General features: G+C 35.0%; 2 protein-coding genes across 2 annotated transcripts in view; one reads left to right on the top strand and one right to left on the bottom strand.

The window, feature by feature from the left end:
* The first annotated feature begins 11,188 nt into the window (after nucleotides 1-11,188).
* On the top strand, nucleotides 11,189-19,016 carry LOC146003447 (trypsin-1-like). Its single transcript, XM_083141731.1, has 7 exons — nucleotides 11,189-11,245; nucleotides 12,936-13,044; nucleotides 13,938-14,115; nucleotides 14,764-14,975; nucleotides 16,611-16,813; nucleotides 17,598-17,652; nucleotides 18,886-19,016. Exons 1-7 carry the CDS (start codon nucleotides 11,189-11,191, stop codon nucleotides 19,005-19,007), a joined length of 936 nt encoding a protein of 311 aa, XP_082997857.1. The 3' UTR covers nucleotides 19,008-19,016.
* A 2,860-nt stretch (nucleotides 19,017-21,876) lies between these two features.
* Nucleotides 21,877-22,519, bottom strand: part of LOC146003596 (soluble guanylate cyclase 89Db-like) — a 113,150-nt gene continuing 112,507 nt past the window's right edge. Inside the window, exon 11 of the mRNA XM_083141907.1 lies at nucleotides 21,877-22,208. Within this exon, the coding sequence (XP_082998033.1) occupies nucleotides 22,128-22,208 (81 nt within the window). The 3' untranslated portion in view covers nucleotides 21,877-22,127. The remainder of the gene's footprint in view (nucleotides 22,209-22,519) is intronic.

Raw genomic sequence — 22,519 nt, 5'->3', positions numbered from 1 at the left:
TTCATTTTTACAGAAGAAACTACTTACGGAAATGAGTTTCTCTAAGGTTTCCAACGTTCGTCGAGGTATTATCTTTCATGATGGAATCTATTTGACCGGGAAATCATGTGTTATTCAAGAGAAATATCTCACCGACGCAGAATTGCCATTCCTTTCATTTGCTTCCCCTACGTGAACCAGATGCTGATGACGTAACCCCCCGCCAGTGTTTCCAACCCCATTTTTAACTATGCTTGCCTAACCTAACCAAACCGAACCTAACCTTATCGGAAATGGTTCGTGGGGCTATCCGTGAATGGTTCGTGGGGCTATCCGTGAATGGTTCGTAGGGCTATCCGTCAGCTACCCGTGCATAATGTACAATTTGCACACGTGACGAACACGATAGTAGGTATTTTTCTGTGAAGAAGGTTGGAAACACTGCATACCCACAACGGTAGTCAAGCTTAGCGCGCCATTTTGTGTGTTACGCAAGCAAAAAAGGAATAAAAAAAAATACTCTCTATGTGAAAAATTGTGTTTGTTTTCGCGTAAAAAGCATAATGGCACCTTGAACTATGTTCCGCAATACACAATTGTTAAGTACGAACCATGCGAAACACAAAATATCCGATTTTAATGTGTCTCCGATATATGAACCTGGTACCAATTCGGAATATTAGAGATATCTGGGCAACAATGAATCCACACGAATATTAACATGTTGGTTGTGTTTGAGATATTTGACAGCGAACCTCATCACTAGCTAAAGACGATGCGGAAAGTACACGAGTTCTCTATTTTACTGTATGAGATCTGTTCAATCACATGAGATAGTCTTGAACTTAGACACCTACTCAAAAGAAATCTTGCAAACAGAAATTCTAGTTACGATTAATGTTTCATAAGCAATTCAGTTTTAACACAAAAAAATCTCTTATATCTAAAAAAAATGGTTTCAGACCTCACATGCAACTTTTCTTGTTTTAATTCATGAATGAAAGTGTGTGAGCTAACATGCATTAAAAATTCATAGCCATGTGCAATAAAGTGGAAAGTCAACTATGGTGGTAATTACGAAAGATTGCGAGTTCGCTGTGAGTGGAAGAGCCTCCAAATTGAGAGAGCTTTGGACATAGGTCGATAAATGGGAAATTATTATTTTAATAGAATCACGGTCAATTTGCACTAACTAACTCTGTAGCCTCTTATACCCGAAAGTTTATGGCTGCAGCAACACAAGCATTCCATCTGTTCTTATCCTTGGCAAGATCAATCCAATATTTTCCATCCTTACTGATTTTCTTTGGGTCCATCTCAGCGTTATCCCATGATCAATAAGCAGGAAATTTTATTAAGACAGGAGATGGAAAATATATCATTGATTGAACAAAATCGCTTAAGGGCTCTTAAAACTCAAGAAAACAAAATTACTGATTTGTGGTGGTGTTTAATTCAGGGCTTAATAAATTACGTAGTCATATAAAAACAAATAATCTAATAAGTGAATTAAGAATCTTGAAAGTACATAATCTCCAGTACTTAACTCATAAGGAGTATACTCATGAATATGAGTTTGGTATAGGTTTCTGATAGTCAGGAAAGTAAGTCTCATTCTTTCTATTCGACCTTCAAAAACAAATTTTGTTGAATTATAACACAGCATAAAATTTGGTTATATTGCTGATTTTTTGTCAGTAATGAAGTACTTAATTATCCTTTCAATATATCATTGTTTATTTAAACTATGTATATATGGGTATAACGTTCTACTGACGCCGGAAGCTTATTTCAATCTTGAGAATCATTCCGTTTGCTCGGATCTAACCCTTATTTATTTCTCTAATCAGTCATTATTTCGAAGGGAAAGCAAGCGCTCTTCAAGAATTCTGAAGGGTAAAACTTTTGTAACCAAAGTAAAAATATTGTTTTCCATGTTAGTAATGAGTAAAATAACACTGCCTAGTTCCATTCTTGTTTTAGGTATTATTGAGAGACGCCTCTCTTTCAGAAACAAATGAAATATGGTTTACTTAATGTTCACAAATTACGTAGATGAGCAAAACTTGGCCAACTTTGAAAATGTGCTTTATTTACTTATTTAGTTTTGTTTTCTTCATAGACAATTTTTCTTGTGCGGTGAGAGGGTAAATCACTGATGTTGACCATTGTTGCCAGGAGGTCTCTTTTCATCAGTTACCTTGGCTCTTGTGCTTACTTAGGCCTAGGCTATATTATTTCTATATTCTTGCCAGTAGCCTTCCTTCCAAATACAAAATTAACATTTGGTCAAAGTAGAAATGTTAATACTGTAATATTTTTCAAATGATAGCATTACATATTGTTAGCACAAGTTCTCTGTGACATTATCCTATATGTATGTACATGAAAATTTTGAATTCTACATAAAACTATTTCCATCTGAAGTGGTGGAGTATTTTGAAAATTTGCCCTGGTTGATCACATTATCTATTAATTAGATATAATTAAGTAAAAGAAGTAGAACACCAAAGAAAAACAAAAACAGAAGTCCCACAACTTCAAATATTCCAGCAATTTCCTACTTAAAATATAGTTGGTTTACCACCGGTAACATGAGAGAATTCGCTGCCCAGCTGTGTGTTTTCACATTTGTTGAATGGAAATTGTCATTTGTAAGAAATTTCCCACACTTATGCTGAAAAATGCAGATAAGCTCATTTCTAAGATTTTTAGAAGTTTTAGGGGAAAGTCTTACAGTACCGGACACCCTTAGTTTATTGGCAATAATTAGAAAATGAGTAGGCGGAATGTAGGTTTAAAACGAGAGTATGGTACTTCAAGACATTCTTTATTAAGAACAGGAAATCACTGTTGAAAAATGTGAAACAAAGTACAAATGAGATTGGAAACAAAAAAAGTCACATTTGAAGAGTAACAAAAATTATCGTCCAGTACCGGACAGGCAATGTGTTAGCTTATAGATTAATTGAAATCATAAATTAAAATTCACCGACCACCTAAAAGTAGTGGCAAGGCACTTGCCTACACTTTATCATCATTCTTGCAATGTTCGCAAGTAAGATACAAGATGCTTTCCTCATCTGCACATTGGACGTGGGCCCAACCATTACACGAGAGACATTGCATCCATTCTTCAATGAATATATCGCTACAAATTACAAATTCCGTTGTTTCTCTCTGATCGGAACTGAAGTCCAGATGTTTAGTCTTCTTCGTAGGTGGCATGTAGTCTTCATCCTCCTTTGCTTCCCTTGTAGAAGTGAGTGATGTGGTTCCTCGCTTCATCTTTCCGACGTCCTGAATGTCTCTTTCATTTCGTCTCTTCTGGGTTTTCATTTTCTTCTTCTTCACAGATCAGTGAACGAGGGTCCTGGTTCAGAGGCTGTGGAGTTGCTATTGCTCTGTGCTGAGCGTGTTGATGTGTCAACTGGCAGATCATTTGGCACTGGCGTTGCAGAAATATAGTCCGCAATAGGCTCTGTAAAGTTCTCAACGGGGAGGAAACCCAAATCGGCAACTACCCCTGGGTTCCTAGGAAAAAGACCGAACAGCAGAGAATTGACTGTGCAAATTCCATTCTACAGATGGAAGAGGAGGCAAACAAGCACAGCAACATCTTTCTGTACGATTGTTTTTTAACTTCTTTTTGTCCGGTACAGGAAGACTCTTCGTTGTCCGGTATTGTACAATCGTCACATGGTAGCACCTCGCATGATTTTACATTTCGTGCAGATGCTACTGTGAATCCTTTATCAGCTATTACGAACTAGAGGCCTAAATGCGCACTTACGTATTAAACTATATCTACTGCTTACCTAAAACCGGAGGAATATCACCGTGAAAATAACTTTTCACACTCGCTTTTCCTACTAACTGCTTCAACCTCCCCCCCTTTCGCACGACACTCCACGCAGACTTGCGTGCCCAAACTATGTTAAACATTGATACATACCCGTCGCACTGGTACCTGGTAACTGCTGCTCTATAGCGTCCGAAGCGAGAACTAGCGTTGTCCGGTACTGTAAGACTTTCCCCTATGTATTCCATATTTCCCAGCTGTTCTGGATCCCGAATGTCGGGAAATTGTTTCCACCATTCCACCATAGGCGCCCGCAGGGGGGACAAGGGGATCACTTGCCCCCCGCCGATATGTCTAGAAAAAGTTAATGTAATTCGAATTGTGAAATTGTATAGATATTTTATAACGAAAAGTATTGTTTTCTGTGACTTACAGGCCGTAAGTTACAGCAACTCTTATTATTATTATTATTTGATATAGGTTTACATTTAAGCTTACAGTCTATTTTACACTGATTATCTAACTATAAAAAAACAGCTATTTGCCCTACATGAATTAATGTTAAGTATACAGTTACGCGAATTGTATATAGATATACAGAATATTGAAATTACAAATTTATGTAATTTAAAAAGAACATAAGTAGAAGTAGTAGTAATAGTAATGTAACAATAATAATAATAATAACAACAACAAGAACAACAAAATTAGAAACAATAATGGCAGTATTAATAACGATAATAATATTAATGATAATAGTAAAATAATAATAATAATAATAATAATAATAATAATGAAAGTTTCTGTGACTCTGCCCCCCTGAGAAAAATCCTGCGGGCGCCTTTGGTTTCCACATATCGGGATTGTTGGGACAATATTATTTTACTGATAACGGTACAGAACTTCGGAATCCTGTACACATCTTACTGATTTGAAAAGCCTGAAACTGCAAGTATTACGTAAACGTGATATGCTTCTTGATTACTAGTAAATTCATAAAGACGTCCAACCATAAACTCTATCCCCCAATTAAAAGACTAATGATTTGCTACCTTCGCACCATCGAAGTATCGCGGCCGTTAAACAAATGTCACTGTGCAGACTATATCATAATTTCTATACAAAAATAATTTAAATAAATAATTCGGTAAACTAACCAAATTCAAATAAATTTTAATAAAATATAAATTGTAACAAAGTCACAAGAAATAGCAATGTACAAGCTAACATATGCAACATTTTATTTAAAAAAATTATAATTAAATACATTAACTAAAAGCACATCCCACAAGTCATTACTAAACACTGACATTGTAATACAAGTTGAACATAAAAAATATCAAAATGAGAGCTACGTTAAATATAATTCCCTAAAAATGGGATATAAAATAGGACGCATAACATTTCATTAAAAATAACTATTTAACAGAAACATGTTATACTTTTATCTTCAAATCGTATCGTACTACCTTGTAGAACGAGGGTTCGAACCAATGGGGGAGTATCTCATCCCATAAATTGCACCACTCGCTAACTGCGACAGCTCCGACAGAGGCCAGATACGATGTCACTGATCTAACTTAAATAAATGACATAACAGTTGTTTTTATCCCAACCCTTCTGACAGAGTGGCAGATGGAGGAATAATGATAACTCACCCTGTTCGATATCGTACAGAGCCTGTCTCCCTCGTCTTCACCTATTCGCGATCATCCACAAAAGGCCCCTTGCCCCTCGATCCTGCTCCTTTTCTCACATTTGCTTCACCTTGACTCCGCTTTTCCCAAGGTAAGCAGTCTCGCCGCTTCCTGTAACAAACCGTCTTTCTCAACAGAATCCAACTGCAGGTCCGGGCAAGTTAGAACAAGTTTGTGCAAGATTATACACGATATCGAGCTGGGATGTTACGAAATTTAATTTTATTAACTCCCTAATTTCGAGGAGAAAGCATATTCAATTAAAATTTAATATCCCTTATACCAAAGGTACAATTACTAATATACCCTATTATAAAAATTATTGTTTAATATATTTAAATAATTCCATTACTGTACTTATAATCTATCACACAAAACTATTACCGGCCTTAATATACATAACCAAATAAATATGATATTCATTTTCATATAATAACAACCATTAGCCAAAGAAATAATGTAATTTAAACCCCGTCGAAATATGCCAAATCCCAGAGCTAACTTCTCAATGTAAATGAACATTCTGCCTAATAGAATTATTTTGATATATTTCTCCAAACAGGCACACATTACGGTACGCCTACTATGTTACGTCTCATTTACACAAATGAGGTAAGCAATGCGACGGGCAATTTGTACATGCCATAGAGCAAACAATTCAAGTTATCTATCTCAAACCAAATTAGCCTGAAATCCAATTTTAAGTACATCTCACGTCATACCATCCAAAACAATATAATGTAACCCATCTCCTCCCATTAATAAGCTGCATCTTGACTTGAAATATATTCTAAGAGAAAAAAAGAAAATATCTATTTCAATATTCAAATCACGGAAGTATACGAACTGAATTCTACAATAATGGTTCGAATAAAGCATGGAATATCGATCACGGGACATGTTCCTCTGAATAGATTAAAGCATCGCCAAATTCTTTCAGTTTCAAGATCATAACTATTACTACTCAAACCTTATTAACAATGATAATAATAGGGTATCTAATCCTAGTTTAAAGAAACCTCTATGGAATGAATACATATAGAAAAATATACATACATTAAGAATCTTACCTTACTAACAAAATATGAACAACTAAAATGTAATATTACTACAATTAAAAAACAACTTCTAAAATTTCCCCCTCGTCTAACCGCGGCAGCTGACACGACCTTAGCAGGACATATTTTTTAATATACTTAAAATCCTGCTATCTGAATTGCATTAAACAGAGAGAAACGGGATATTTTACCTCTGAGGATTCATGACATTTGATTAATTAATGAGAAAGGCATAATCTTTCGTAATGAGGATTGAATTAGCCCTCCCATTGCTCCCGTTACTGCCGATGTTATAATTCTGAGAAGAAGGATGATATTTAAATTGGCAATATTGTAGCTGCTAAGCAAGGTTATTAGTAGTAGATAGTTAATTCATCTTATTCAGGGCCTCCCTGATGGCGCAGTGGTAGAGTTGTCCCCTTGTCATCAAGAGTTCCCGGGTGGAGGCACAAGTGATTCGGATTAGGTCCAGTACCGATTAGCATTATTGTGCATAAATTGGACTTAAAACACCAAATCAACAAACCAACCAATTCATCTTATTCCTTCTATAATTTCTGGGATCAAATATGAAACTTAGCATTGTGCCATGTTGGACGCTTTAACATGAAGCTGGAACTACGGACACACACTTTCATGCATTTCACATACTATACAATAATGGTAACACGTTTGCACACACTGATGAATTACACAAATGCCTACATCTGAGTAGGTTGATTATTGATTTGTTGTTTTAAGTCCACTTTATGCACAGGAAGGCTAATCGGGACTGGACCTACAGTTTAAGGTGGGATCCGAGCCACTGTGCTATTTGCCTCCACCGGGTATCGAACCCGGGAGCCCTTGATTACAAGGCTACGACGTTACCACTACGCCATCGGGGAGGCCCTATATATATCTGAGTAGGCTAACTAAAATGTCTTTCTCGTTGTCGCGAGCCGACATGCACCATACCTCTATGCGGTTACGTTCCCAGAATTCCGTTTTCTCACAAGACGTTCCCAGGGGAGAAAAATAAAATAAAAACAAATGAGGAGCGGGAAGCAAAATCACATACAATATTAAACAGGACAGCTTCTATTTTTGTGAGTTTTGACATGGTTAAAAGTGTTGATTGGGAATTAAAATTTGCTGGGCCAATTATAGAGATTACTGACGCCAGAATTATTGAGGATGCCAATGCTTGAATGAGAAAATACTTAAGAGATGCTTCTGTGCTTTGTTGGTTGTTTGGCGTAGAAAATTAATAGAATAAAGGACATTAATTTCTAGACCTATTCAGGTTCCTTATCATGAGTTGGATGACATGGAAAATAAAGTTCCTATTGTGACGGTCAATAGGAATATCAAGTTGTTTAGGTTTGTAAGCATTAGAAAGAGAATGGTTAGTTATAACCTTCATGTATGGGATATGAGCTCGCTAGCTCTATTAGCTTATCTTTCTTGTGATATTTTGGTGTATGATGCAGTCATTTTTGGCCTGGATACTTGGCATTATACTATAATACCCTTATTTTATTAACTGAAGCTAAAGGGAGAGGCATATTATTGTTAATAATAAAATTAGTATTATGCTTCAGTTAAGGGGATATCATATTATTAAGAGAAAGCTGCTAACTTTTATTAAGATTTCATTAATATTCCATTCCATAAGTCGTAATATTCTAATAACATCCTTACTTAATTTCTTTAGCATAAAAATTACATTGTCTTTTCAAGGTAAAATGGACTTAATTTAGCTCTACATATGTGTACAAAATTTGCATATTTTTCCAAACAGGTTCAATGTCATGCTTTAATATAAGCTATATAAACATATATTTACATAAATTATTAATAAAACTAATATTTAAAAATAGGACAATAAATATTAAAATAATTAGAATGAGTTAACTAAAGAGTTATACAACCACTTTTTATAAATTTTTAGATTCCCTGTCCACCAATTAATTCACTTCACCACAATCAACAGATCTTTAATTAAAAATCCAGGAGACAAATAAGGAAAGAATCAGATTGATCCTAACATACTGTATATCACATTGAGGATAATCTATATCATAATTAAATAATATTTGAAACCGAATTCATTATGCGAAATTTCATATATATGGCATTTTTAGCTTCCAAAATAGCAAAATTGACATACCTAATGTTTTAATATTTTTGTCTTAACTTATCAGTATTTTACCAAAAAAATGTTCTAAATTTTACAGATATTTCTTAGAGAAAGGTCAATGTAATGTCGTCTAGTGTTGTCAATTCTTAGCCCCCATTACCAGATTTGTAGAAATTTTCAGATCTTCGCTTTTGATAGATTCCGAGATATCCACCGTTATTTTTGAGCAGTTGTACATCTCACTGGAAACCTGACTTGATTTTTGTTACATCGAAATATTATTTTTTAGCAAAAATTGTACGTATCGACAGACAGATATTTATTTAATAATCTTATTCTGTAAACCGTAAACTGTAATTTCAGTACAGAAGTGTACAAATTAGCTCGAATTTTCTATCTACACTATATCGCTCTGGAGTGTTACCTTGTTTTTTCTTTTTGCGTTTCAGGAATGGTATTGTCATGTCCAAGGAATTTCTGGCACTTATAGTGCTTACAATTAAGCATTTTACCTAGGTAAACACACAACCATTCGAAATTTATTGACTATTCTGAATCCCAATAATTGGCGAATGATTTCCCGAAATAAGGCAGGAACGATGATGCTCACACACATCCTTTCCGCTATAAGATGAATTAGATGATATCAGAATGTATGGATGTCTGCCTCCACACCTCGAAAGTGTTATACGTCAGGGGTCCTGGCAGAGACGTATTTAGGGGGGGGTGTCCAGGGCTTCCGGACCCCTCTCCCCCGGAAAGATTTATCAAGTACTAAAATTAAATAATGAAAAATATATTCGTTTAGCCGTTGTTGTATAATTTCCTCTGAACTTATTGGAAGACAAGGATTATATTGGAATCATACGACTTTGAAGGACAGGAAGGACGTATTTAGGGGATCTGGAACCCCCCACCCCCAAACACACCCGAAAGACCTATTAAGTACGAAAATTGAATTATGAAAATATACTCGTTTAGCATTTGTTGTACAATTTCCTCCTTAACTTATTGGAAGACAAGTATTAGCCTATATTGGGATCATACGGCTTTGAGAGACAGGAAGGACGGACGTTTTTAGGAGGGGTCCAGGGGTCCGGACCCCCGAAAGACTTACCAAGTACTAAAATTAAGTAATGAAAATATTAGCATTTGTTGCATAATCGATGGTTATTAATTTCCTCTGAACTTTTTTAATCAGAAACTTACTTTTCTCCAACTACATGTGACATCATTTTTGTTATTCGATAAATATTGAATTATTCAGCTATTTGACATTAATTTCATTGCCAGAGCACTTGTTTTATGTACAGTTTTCCGATCTTAACTAAAGGTAAGCTACGTAATGAATATGCGCTGTTATACGACTATCTCTATTTTTATAGCTACAGTCTTTTTACCTAATTGAGTAAAAATAATATAATATTAATTTATGTATTGTAATTAGTATTAATTTCACATAATATAATTATTTTAATTTAAACATTATTTTTTTTTATTATTATTCCTGAGACACTTGGTTCGGACCCCCTCCTTCCAAAACATATTTCTAGATACGTGCCTGGGTCTTGGGCCTGAATCCCGGCCTGGCAATGGGTATCCCTTGTTACTGTGTCTCCATCAATTTCGTCATACCATCACTCATCATCATCGCCGTGATTAGCCAAAAGTGGCAAAAAAACGACGTAAAATAACCTTGTTCAACCTAATTCTTATCAATCGTCTCCATTTCTCGAGTAATAATTTTTAGTTCACGTGTTTACATATTATTCTAGAAGAAAATTAATTTAACTTCGATCTAGAAAGTGAAGTATGAAAAATTTAAAAGTATACTAATTGGACTTCTCATTATACTCGTTAATTACACTGAAATTATTACCATCCTAGCACAAGACATATCAATACCAAAACGTTAGAATTGATTAATTTCTGTTGTGATAAAAGTACCATTAAGGAATTTCTAGGTATATGACCATGACAGATTTACTTTATAGAGCAGAAAAATGAGTCATCACTTACTTCCGCATAACACGAAGGTTACAGAGGGATATTTCTGTTAGTTAATTACATACATCGGCCACCTGCATAACGAGCCAAGCCTCCATTTTTACAGAGATTCCCAACATATTTCTATGACAAACGTACTTGAAAGTTCTCTACAAATCAATATTAACACACACTAATGAGTAAGCATCAGCCCTGCATCATTGAAACCGCCGACTAACCATTCTGTGAACCCGAGCCCTCATGCTCTCCAGCCAGAACCTTGACCCAATTACAATATTTTGTTTATCTAACGAGAACTCATACGTCTTGCTACTGGTCATATCTTTCCAATCCGTACGTGTTCAAAGACACCTTTGGCGTGAAGGTCGTTGAATTTTCGGGTGGAAAAATCCTTTTACACGGGCATTATCTTGCCCTTGTAACTTCGTAGATAAGTTCTTATAAATAAGGAAGCGGCTCTGCTAAAACCAGTATCACTGCAACCTCTGTAGGGTTCAGCTTCTTCTAGAAGACAAGCGGCAAAATGTCGATCGGACTGTTCTCAATTGCGCTCTTGTGCTGCACTGCTGCGAGTGCTCAGGTGAGAAGCCATTAGGTTGAACATACGAAAGTATAAATGCTTTTGAATAGCTATTTGTTTACTGTGATACGGTATCATGTATCACAAGTGCATAATGTTTATTATTTTAAGAGAAAACATGACAGACATAATATACATGTTGGATCATTATTATTTAGAATCTTCACACATTCAAAATATAAAATTATACTTATAACATAAAATCGCAGTTTGCTACTTAAGTACCTTTCCCGAACAATCTAGAAATATCAAATACACTAATGCCAGAAATTTATTATTCGAAGCCACGAGCACCAGTTATTGAAAACATTGTGTGGACTCAAACGCTTGAGTTATAAGTTCACAAAAGAATATTCTCTTCCTAATACAACGAGAGTATTCTTTGCGCACTGGGACGTTTGAAAGGAACTTAATTTTCTTCAAGCTTGATTCCAGTTGGAAAAGCCAGAATAAATTATACAAGTAGCCCCTTTGATGAAGAAACTTAATAGTTTTTTTATCATTAACATCCCCTCATACTTCATATAACACCACTTTTTTTAACCTTCATCGTAAAAAAGAAAACATTTATTTTCCCTGCCATGCACTTTGAAGTTCTACCACGCAAGAAGTAACACGGCAATTTATTGGAAAGGGCTCGAGCCCCATGTGTCCATATAAGTTTGCGCCACTCTTGGAAGCTGAAATGAAGATATCATCATCATACTGAACAAATGTGAAAAGTATTATTTCTATTAAGTTGGTCGCTTATCCACTTTTTGGTTACTTCGGACAAGTGGCATGAAAGTTGCTTCATTTCGCATTTATATTACTTTAACGTAAACATGTTTTTCTTATTCATGCAATTTGGCTAAACACTTTGGTTGCAGAAACGAGAAACCATTGACATTTGTCAAATGTTTCAAAATCGGTAGAAGCAGTGTACATGCATTGCATACGTGGTTATTTGTTTCATACTGAAGATAGCAAATGACTGATATAATTGAGTGTAAGAAAACATTATGTGTAAACAAACCTTTGCATATATAATAATAGCAACCAACCTGAAACAAATGAGGTAACACTACTACGCTTATAGTCAATAATTCTGCACATTTACGTTGGAAATTTGAATAGGGTAGATAGACGTAGAAATAAATGCTAGGGCTGAGCCGATATCACTTTCAACCGATACCGATGACGATACTTTGACCGATTCTCACCGATGCCGGTATCGATACTTGAAAATTGTAATGAATAACATTTGTTCAAAATATTAATGAATATTGAGTATATTGATCGGGTTTCCAATTATATGCATCAATTTAAAAAGAAATTTGTTTTAGAATATTCACGTCAGAATATTAAAATAGATGTTACGTGATCAACTTTTGGGGCAAAATTTGAGCAAAATAAAAATAAAGTTTGAATTGTGCATAATTTCCAGGATAATTAGACTCCGCGAAAGTGTCACGCGGCATTTTTGTGGACCCCGTGAAAGACCACGGAAAATTATCTGCTGGTATCGGTAGATGAATTCTAACCGATACTTTCTGATACCTATACCACTAGTATCGGCCGAGCCCTAATAAATACCCTTACAATATTGATGTGAGTGGAGGTTTTCTCTTCCTTGTTAAAATCAGCAAGTTCACTTCACCGAAATCAGTTCTTGTTCCATTTTAACTTAGAAATATTCTTCCTCCCATAGTACCTGGTGGACGCTGAGCACTACACAGAGGATCTGCAGCAGAAAGGAATCCTGGAATGGCTCTTCGGCTCTGAGGAGGCGGTTGAACCAGAAGTCTGCGAGTCGTGCAGTGAGTACATTGATCGGGTTTCAACAAATAAATGCATTTTAGTATTTCCCATGATCATTTACTAAATATCTTTTAAAAAATATTCATGAACCAGATATTTTCAACAGATAAATGCATTTTAGTATTTCCCATGATCATTTACTAAATATCTTTTAAAAATATTCATGAACCAGATATCCAAACAAAATATAAATCGTTTAAAATTTCATATTAAACATAACGAGAACACCACATTACATTTTTGTCAAGTATTTTTACTTAAAGAATAATAAAACATTTTGAATGGCGTTGATCATGAAGAAATTCTGAAGAATATAATGAGAACATATTCACGATTAAATGTTGTCTTGTTTTAACATTTGACCTACGCTCGTGTACAAACCCCTAGTTTGTTTTTATATTGATAACTAACTAACCGTCTAGCATTCTTAAACCAAAAGGTTTATGACTGCAGCAACATAAGCCTTGCATCTATCCCTATCCTTGGCAAGATCAATCCAGTCCGATTTTCTTTAGGTCCATCTCAATGTTATCCCTCCATCTTTGTCTTGGCCTTCCTACAGGTCTCATACCATCAGGTGTCCTAACAAGAATTCTGTAAACTTTTCTTTCCATTCGTGCCTGCCTGCCCATCTAAGTCTGTTTTTATATTAATGTTATGTATGATTATAATTATATAAAGTTCGTTCTGATATTGCATAACCAAGTAGTAGATCGTACACTTCTATTAAGTGTGAGGCACCAGATCGGAAGAGTGAAAAACATTCCCATTCAGTTGGATGTAATCACTATTTTTTCGAAGAAAACTCAAAATGAATTATTTCTTAGTGTGATCTTCCTATAAAAAAATGTAAAAAGTGATTTTAAAACACTGTTATTCTCTACTTCAACAGAATGCGGTCGAGTTACAAAAGTACTCACTGATGACGATAGCAAAGTAGTTGGTGGGAAGGAAACTATTGTAAACCAATATCCTTGGATGGCTGCTCTCCTCTACGACGGGAAATTCTACTGCGGTGCCAGTTTGGCAAACGCCAACTATCTGATTACTGCCGCTCATTGCCTGGAAGGGTGAGTAGCCCTGCTACAATAGACACAATTCTCCATAATTTATTCTAAGGCTTCTTAAAGTGTATCCAGCCTTTACTGGTCATAGGTTCAAATATCCAAAGTGTTGTCATACGTTCATGCTTTAATAAATTATTTTTTCAGATAAGTGATAACTAAAAGTGATGAGTTGTTTCTGATGTTATCTTCTTAAAAACATTCTAAATTCGATTTCTTTCATTAAAGGAGCATTGCTTGTGGTTCTTAGTTAAAAATATAAAGATGTTTAAACCAATATTCTCAAATGGAAATATATTTCATTCAACTTTAGTCAATCTATAATTCATGTACTTAGTATCTCAAGGAATATTTGCTATTTATTGGTTAATATAGTATTTACTGGCCGAAAAAAATATTAGATTATTGCATTGCATACTTCTTTATGTACCTAATTCATTCTAGTTAACAGGACATTTTCATATTTCAATACATTTTATTATTCACGCACCACGTTTACTTATCTGGTACTGTTCCATTGATGAAAATGTGTGTTTTCAAATCTTCTCAGTAAAAATACAGTGTTTCCTCTGCAGTATGGATGATCAATTTTTATAATATTTAATCGAATATATCTACTTTTCTTACCTCATATTCTGTCATTAATATTTGCAGATTCGATGCAAGTAAGATAACTGTTGTTCTAATGGACCACGATCGCCTGAACGAGTCTGAAACATCATTCTTCACGAGGAAAACCGAGATGATAATGCCACATCCATTGTTCAACCCCTTCACTCTGAACAACGATATCGGCCTCATCAAACTGGACAAGCCCGTGGATTTCGAAGACGGAATAATGCCAGTCTGCTTGCCATCAATTCGAGGTAAAGTTTAATGAAGTACTTTGTCATAAGATTGGAACTAAAATACTGATTCTATTTTTTACTATGGCATCCGTACGTATAGTGGTGACTAATTATATTTATTTTAATGTAATGCTACACAAACTAGCAATAATTTAAACAATATTTATAATTTTATAAATTCCATTAGTGTTAAAAACTTTATCCGTAATGTATATTTATCACTTGGAATGGAAATTACAGGAACTGTACTAATATGTTTGCTTTTGCATGTGCTCTGTCTATACATAGAAGGTTTCGGCATTACACACATAAGAACTCTCGTTACAAGAATTTAATTAACAAATTATATACGAATATACTGTGTAACCAAAAATCTATAGAATAACCAAAATACGGAAAATCACTAACATATAGAAAATTATTACTAACATATAGAAAATTATTACTAACATATAGAAAATTGCCAACATACAGAGTATGAAAAGAGACACATGAAATGAAGAAGTTTCAAATCTGAGAGGTATTCATTCACGTGTCATTTGTCAGCATTCATATCAACATCCTAACTTGAATGTTAAAATGTTAAAATTGACCAAATTTGTCTCCTTTCTGCAGTTTGTTGGCATCTAATTCCAGACTTGACTTGCCAAAGAACATTTCTTTGGCAAGTCAAGTCAATTCTTCCCAGTATTTGTTTAGCATTGGTTGCTTACGGAGAATGCAAGCATAATCAAGGTTATTAGAAGAGCATAATGTTAGTGTCCTTATTGAGCCAAAAAAAATTGTAAAAGATAATCTATTACAACAGGATATTCCATGATATAATTTATATTTCATGACTGTTTTCGACCATGCTAATAGAGTAACCAAATTACATAACATATAATATGTACGTTAAATCATAGCTATTAGCTTCTCGGTGCACTTACTTATCCATAACTCGAGCTTCTACAATTTAATCATATTCGTTCGAAGTAGATGTTCGTTCAGTGTATATGTAGCCATATTATTAACAGTGACTCATCAAATATAACTGAAGGAACATTTCAAATAATCAGAGAACATGAGTACCAATTTCATCTAATACAGGGTGGACCATAACATTTTATTTTGTAATTTCAGAGAGTAAGAATATTCCAAGATTTTTCAATTGCAGTGTATTTGGAAGCATGAGCTTGGTAGTTAATATTAATTCATTCTTAATTTTATTATTCCATTGAAATATGGTTCTATGGACTCCGGTTGAAATTGCTTATCTTGTGGAAGTATTCCTCACTAGTGGAAGCTCCATCGTTACATCACAAGGGCGATTCCGAAATCATTTCAAAAATCGTGAAGCACCATTTCGAAAGATAATCCTGCATGCTCTTAAAAACTTCCCTGACGCAGCTAGTGCCAACAAGAAACCTTCACCTGGATGATCTCGAATGTCAGTGTGACTTCGAGAGTCCAAGAATGTTCTCCTCAAGGTGGTGTCCATCTACGGGATGTTATATTCAAGCAATGAACAGTGCTCTAAACTCCTGTATCTTGGTTATGTATTGCACATAGTGCATAATAAATATGCTTGTTACATTCCTAGAAATGTGCATTTGAAATGTGTCCCATCAATATGGTTCACCTAGTATTAAAGCGTACTTCCTTGTATTTCAGAAAACACGTACGCAGGGGACTTGGGCATGCTCGTCGGTTGGGGAAGGATCAAAGAGGGCGGAGACGTGGCCACGGCCCTTCAGGAGCTGCCGATGCCCATCATGTCCAACGAGGAGTGCAAGGAGACCGGCTACGGGAGCTTCAGGATCACCGACAAGATGCTGTGCGCCGGCTACCTCGAGGGAGAGAAGGGAGCTTGCCATGTAAGTATAACATGACACTAAGATGTAAACTTATGTTGTTGCTGATTTGGTATATTTTACTTCTCTTTTTGTGCCACTTTTGGCTAATTTGCGAAGATTGGGGTGAGTGATGATATGATGAAATTGATGAAGGGGCACTTACAAAGAACTCCCATGCGCAGAACAGGATTCGAACTGGGGACCACTAGTGTGTAATCCACTCCCCCACGGTGATTGGCAATTGCAGACATATTTCATAGAAAAGATAGCCAAAGTTTGCTGATCAGCAAAGATAATACAATACAATTGTTAAAGAAAGATTTATGTTATGGTTCTAACTAGGCTAAAATTTTACAGCAGAAAGTTATTTATGTTAACTCCTATAATAGCAAACCTTACAGACATAATATGTATTGGATCAGCACTGGTTAGAATCTTTATGCATGCGCATTATAAAATTATAATATTTTATTTCATTGATTCAGTATAACTTTAAACGAAAGCAACAGAAAATCGCAGTTTGTGACTTGTTTTTGCTAATTGTTTTAAGTACATGCATTGATGAGTAAAGAAATATCACATCTTATGAAATATACGACTTGTAACTTCATACTCGACAAAACTATGTAGTACTGATTAGATGCAATATGGAAAATTTAAATTACAAAATGTTACAGTCTGAAATGTAGGACAAGGGCTAAAATATATTTCATAAATCTCTAGAGCGAACTGAATGTCTAGACTATAACGAGCTCAAATAACTTTGAATGTAAATTTTAAATTTCAATTTGGTTTTCTTTTACAGGGAGACAGTGGTGGCCCACTACATGCACACAATGGCACCAAACATGAATTGGCTGGTATGTATCCTATATTCCAGTTAATACGTTAGTATATGGATGGTATACGATACAGATAACAGAACTACACAAAGTACATTAGCACAGCAGTAATTATATATTGATTTTCTAAATGAATAATTATTATGGCACTTCAAAGAGAGAAAAAAGGAATTAACTGGTTCCGAAATAGAAACACTACGATCGGCATTACATTTTACCATTTCCTCTCTAATCACATATCAAGTCACACTGTTAATATTAAATTAAGTTCCTGTAGCATAATTTTATTTCGATTTTACTTCCTACTACAGAATAATAATTTTTCTTTCAACACTCTCTGGAATACAAGCAGAAACACGATAACCAGTTTATTAATAGGCTACAAAAACGAAGAACACAAGATTTGTGTTGAGGAAAATCGTATGATAAGCATGAAAGTAGTCAGAGGAAAACAAATGAGTGTGTTTCTCCACTCGCTGCTTAACTTTTTTCAGCACAAATCATTTCTGATCAGATTAATGTCGTGATGGTAATAGTAATCGCAAACATTACCTCCCATAATAAGCCATTGGTGTAATTTAATATTGAAATTATTTGTATGTTTAAGTGCATCATCAAGAAAAATGCAAAATGCATCAATTGTTGCATTACAGTTCAGCTAGACATAGAAAGAAGTATTCACATCATATTGGGTTACCATTACAAACGATATGAAAATAATGCATCAAACTAATGTTCATTCTTGGCAAAGGCTAAAAAACAAACTTCAGTGCATTCGATGCGTTTCTGGTGCATCAGATATATTTGATACATTTAGTATTTTTGTGTGTGAAGAGAAGGAAAGCTTTTTCCTAAATTATATTGTTTTCTACAAACTTAGCTACATGATTTCATTATTATTATTATTGTACAAATATCTGGTAGAAATTTTAGAAGGGCTCGCCTAGGGAGCCAAAGGCTTTTATTCAAACACTAAAAAAATATATCTTCTTGTGTTATAGTAATTCTCAAATTACAGATATACAACACATTAATTGCATATAAAAATACACGTTTCACTGCCTTTTCTGGCAGCTCATGGAGATACACAATATTTTCTTGTCTATGAAAAAGTTCTTTCCTAGATGGAACCTTGTACTTTAGAAGTTTACATTATCGCATTCAATTTTATTATGTTTCTACTTATTCGTGTGTTTGTATGTGTATTTGTTCCTGTTGCTCTCATTCACCCATCATCTCCTTCCCTTGCAGGAGTGGTGTCGTGGGGCGTTGGCTGTGCCAGACCTAACTACCCGACAGTCTTCGCAAGAGTCACTCGTTTCCTCAACTGGGTCTACAAGAACACACGAGGATCTTGCTACTGCCAGGATTAGAGTTACTTCAACCACTATATTATTCTGCACGAATTTATTGGATAGTAAATATGAATATCAAACGCACTATTTATTTCCTGCTGTACTAAAATATAAAATAATATTTATTCAATAAACATGTTGCAAGAATTAAATATCTGCCTACCTTACTTTCCAAAGTTTTACACTTAGTGGAGTAAATGTTTGCAGGAACTCTGTAAACTAATATATTTAAATATATATTTAAAAGCGTTAGTATTGTGGGGATTCCAGATTCAAATCAAGGATAGGGCATGGATGTGTGTTGCTTCATCGTCTTTTTCATCAGTTTTTCGTTCTATTTCACTGTCTTGAATAACGTAGATATGGAGACAAGCGGCGTAAAGAAAACAATTGCAAATAGAAATTAATATAACAAGTTTGAAACAATAACTACACAACACTACGCAATATTCTTTCCGAGCAAAAAAAATATTTTCTAATTATATTTTCCAAATATGAAATATAAATATACGAACTCGTAACTATTCAAGGATGTACCGAAGGTTAGGACTGATTGGTTTGTATCCTTAATGCAGAAGCGTTAAAAAAACTCGAGAAAAAATGTTGCGGTATTTTTTAAAATATAAATATTCATTGTGGAAAAGTGCAAAATTAAAAACTGGCAGAATTATTAAAAAAGGATGTACAAAAAGAGAAATGTCTGTAGCAAGGTTCGTAAAAAAGACGGCAACTGACTATTCGTTGAAGGATAAAGGCCTCGAGTGCATGTCTGTCGATGTATGCGCAGTCGAGCTAGTATCGCTGTGTGTGCAGAGAGGGACATCAAAGTAGAAATGGTGGAATTGGAAGAGTGGAGTGGCATTTTCAGATCAAATTCGGTATCAGGATATCACATGTTCGTTAAACCGTAAGAATCCACTGAGAATTTAAATCTGACGATGTATGGATGTGCAGTTGAATAATGATTTTCTTTCCAGGACGTTTATCCCGCAATACACGACTGAGCTTGCTAAGTGTTTGGATATAACGGGGAGCATTTATGCTTATCCCAGGTTCAAGAAATTCAACCAGAATGCACTCCTCTGCTTTCCATCTTGCATTCCGTGGAGGTGACTACTCCGAAGCCGATCTTTGATTCTCGTGTTTCCTTCTTTAAAATGGTTTACCCATCTTCTAACAACGCTAGCACCCATGCATACATCTCCATACATACGCTGAAGTCTATTGTGAATTTCAGCAGCAGGAATTCCCTCTATAACAAGAGATTAAATCACAGCACTTTGTCGAAACGAAACATCACTGTCAGCCATTTTTTAAACAACTGACTGCGCTCACGACGCAATGGAAGCTAATGACGTCACACTACCTCGACGCGTTCAGTAAAGTCTATATTTTGCGATGATTTACTTTGCGTGTATTGATGGATTCTGTTTCTTTCTTTTTCTCTTGTTGTTTTTTTTTTTTAATGTTGCTCATTTCTTTCAGTATGCCCCTCGTACTTCTAATGTGCATGTAAACTTGGAGAGTTTTTCTGTCAATTCAGGTCATGATAGTTGCTGTATTTTAGCTCAGGCAGGGTTGTATGTATATATGTATGTAAGCAGTGGCGTAGCAAGTTATCGTGAGGCCCTGGGAGAGATTAGAATGCGAGCCCCCCATCCGTTCTTTAAATTGGAAATCTCAATGTGAATCGATACAAAATCTTCAGAGGTACGTCAGCAAAGTATCATATTTAAATAATAGTAATAAATTAATGACGAAAATTATATTTAATAATTTCATTCACCCTGAAAATGTATTTCTCTGTTTGCCGGAAGCAAACTGAAGCTGTAGGAAGGAAGGAAGAACTGCTAATATTACACATTTCGTCCTTGGGTTATAAACGACGCAAGCATCTCACGCTTCCTGGCAGTTGGAGGTGCTTTATTGTTAAAATATTAAAATCTGGAGTGCAAGGTGAAGAGAAAGATGAAAAGAATAGACAAAGCTCTTATTATTGAAGAAAATAATAGCTAAATGATTAAAAATATGCAAGGAAGTTAGCGTGAATTTTTGCGTAAATGTTTCACATGAGAAATATGACAATAATTTTTACTTGTTTCGGGGCCCTTTAAGTAGTATGTTTCACCCCTGATTTGGCGTATATAACGTTTAAGTAGAATTTAAAGCCAGATATAAACGAATGTTGTAATTTTATTGGCTACAAAATATAGCCTTTTCCATCTATTTTTCTCACTTCTATTTATTACATTTTTCGTATGAACCTTTGGGACGTGAGGCCCCGGCGCCCACCCCTTGCTACGCCACTGTATGTAAGTATAATTAATGTATACAGTGATCTAGCCCACTTTATTAAGAAAGTGATGGATGCTAAAACTCTGTCAAGAGTACGTTTTTATTATTATTATGAGTAACAGAAGCATTTTTCCAACGTGCGCACTTTAACGCGTGTGAGTGTAGCAATCGATATACCTAGGTAGCTATCTACTCTTATGCCACTTTACTCGCCACGAATGATGAAGGGCCAATCATAAACACACATGAACCAGAAGCTCAGAAGATGATTTTACTGACTGTGAGTCGTCGTTGTCAGGGTGTACTACGTGAAATAGTTGAATAACTTTCAGAGGGTCACCCAGCAACAACGTGACTTGTATTTTCCACATTTTCTTGATTTTCTATTGCTGTACTGAACACCTCAATATCATTCGAACATTTCATTTTTTACAAAAATAATACTGTTTATTGATACACGCCAGTAAATAATGAAGAAATGAAAATAGGAATATTTCATTAAATTCTATATTTATTGCAATTCAAAGGTAAACAATAATAATAAAATAGACACAAAATGTTATTCAAAAACGCTATCTTTACTTTTAATTATGCAAAGAGATATAATTTGGAAACTCGATACATATGTCCTACAAACTTTATAATGATATATTTTTCTCTCTTGGCTTTAAACTTTAGAAAATATTTTCATTTAAATTATGCATTGTTAGGAATAAAATATTAACAAATGTTACTGGATAAAAGTTGTGATTGTACAACGCTGTGTACAGGCAGGTATCATCTATGATCATGCGTTTGTGTGGTAGGAGTTTCTGAGACCAAGTCGTTGCTTCCTGAAAGACATCATGAACACTTTTCAAGTTGAAGGTCCTCGGAACCAGTGGCCTTGTCTCTCACCCAAAACGTCTGCATCTCACCTTTGCCCTGAAATCAGAAGGAATTCAAAGTACGAAGAAATGACAATAACACACGTACGTCCAGGCACTTTGCTGCCCAGTCTGCAAGCTAGTTAGTATATATTTATATTTATACTTATATTATCGTACTGAAGAACAGCTAAAATGCCTTGAAACTTGGGATGGCCAAATCCGGATAAAATTTTATGTGGATATCGGATAATTTTCTATCCTGATATCTGGATTATCCGGATACCCTATGTATATTCTATGTATGTATTATCCGGACAGTTATATCGTTTGTCTGTTTTAAGGGCTGTTCACATATTTCTTTATTCG

The sequence above is a fragment of the Lepisma saccharinum genome, chromosome 20 (genome assembly GCF_977018435.1).
Source record: "Lepisma saccharinum chromosome 20, izLepSacc3.1, whole genome shotgun sequence".
Lineage (NCBI taxonomy): Eukaryota > Metazoa > Arthropoda > Insecta > Zygentoma > Lepismatidae > Lepisma > Lepisma saccharinum.
This window is presented reverse-complemented; position numbering and strand designations above follow the sequence as displayed.

Bases quoted from the DNA above. Each gene is read 5' to 3' on its own strand.
- LOC146003447 (XM_083141731.1), top strand. From the start codon at position 11,189: ATGTCGATCGGACTGTTCTCAATTGCGCTCTTGTGCTGCACTGCTGCG. The intron at 13,045-13,937 runs GTGAGTACATTG...CTACTTCAACAG, and splicing joins AGAAGTCTGCGAGTCGTGCA to AATGCGGTCGAGTTACAAAA. The intron at 14,976-16,610 runs GTAAAGTTTAAT...CTTGTATTTCAG, and splicing joins CTGCTTGCCATCAATTCGAG to AAAACACGTACGCAGGGGAC.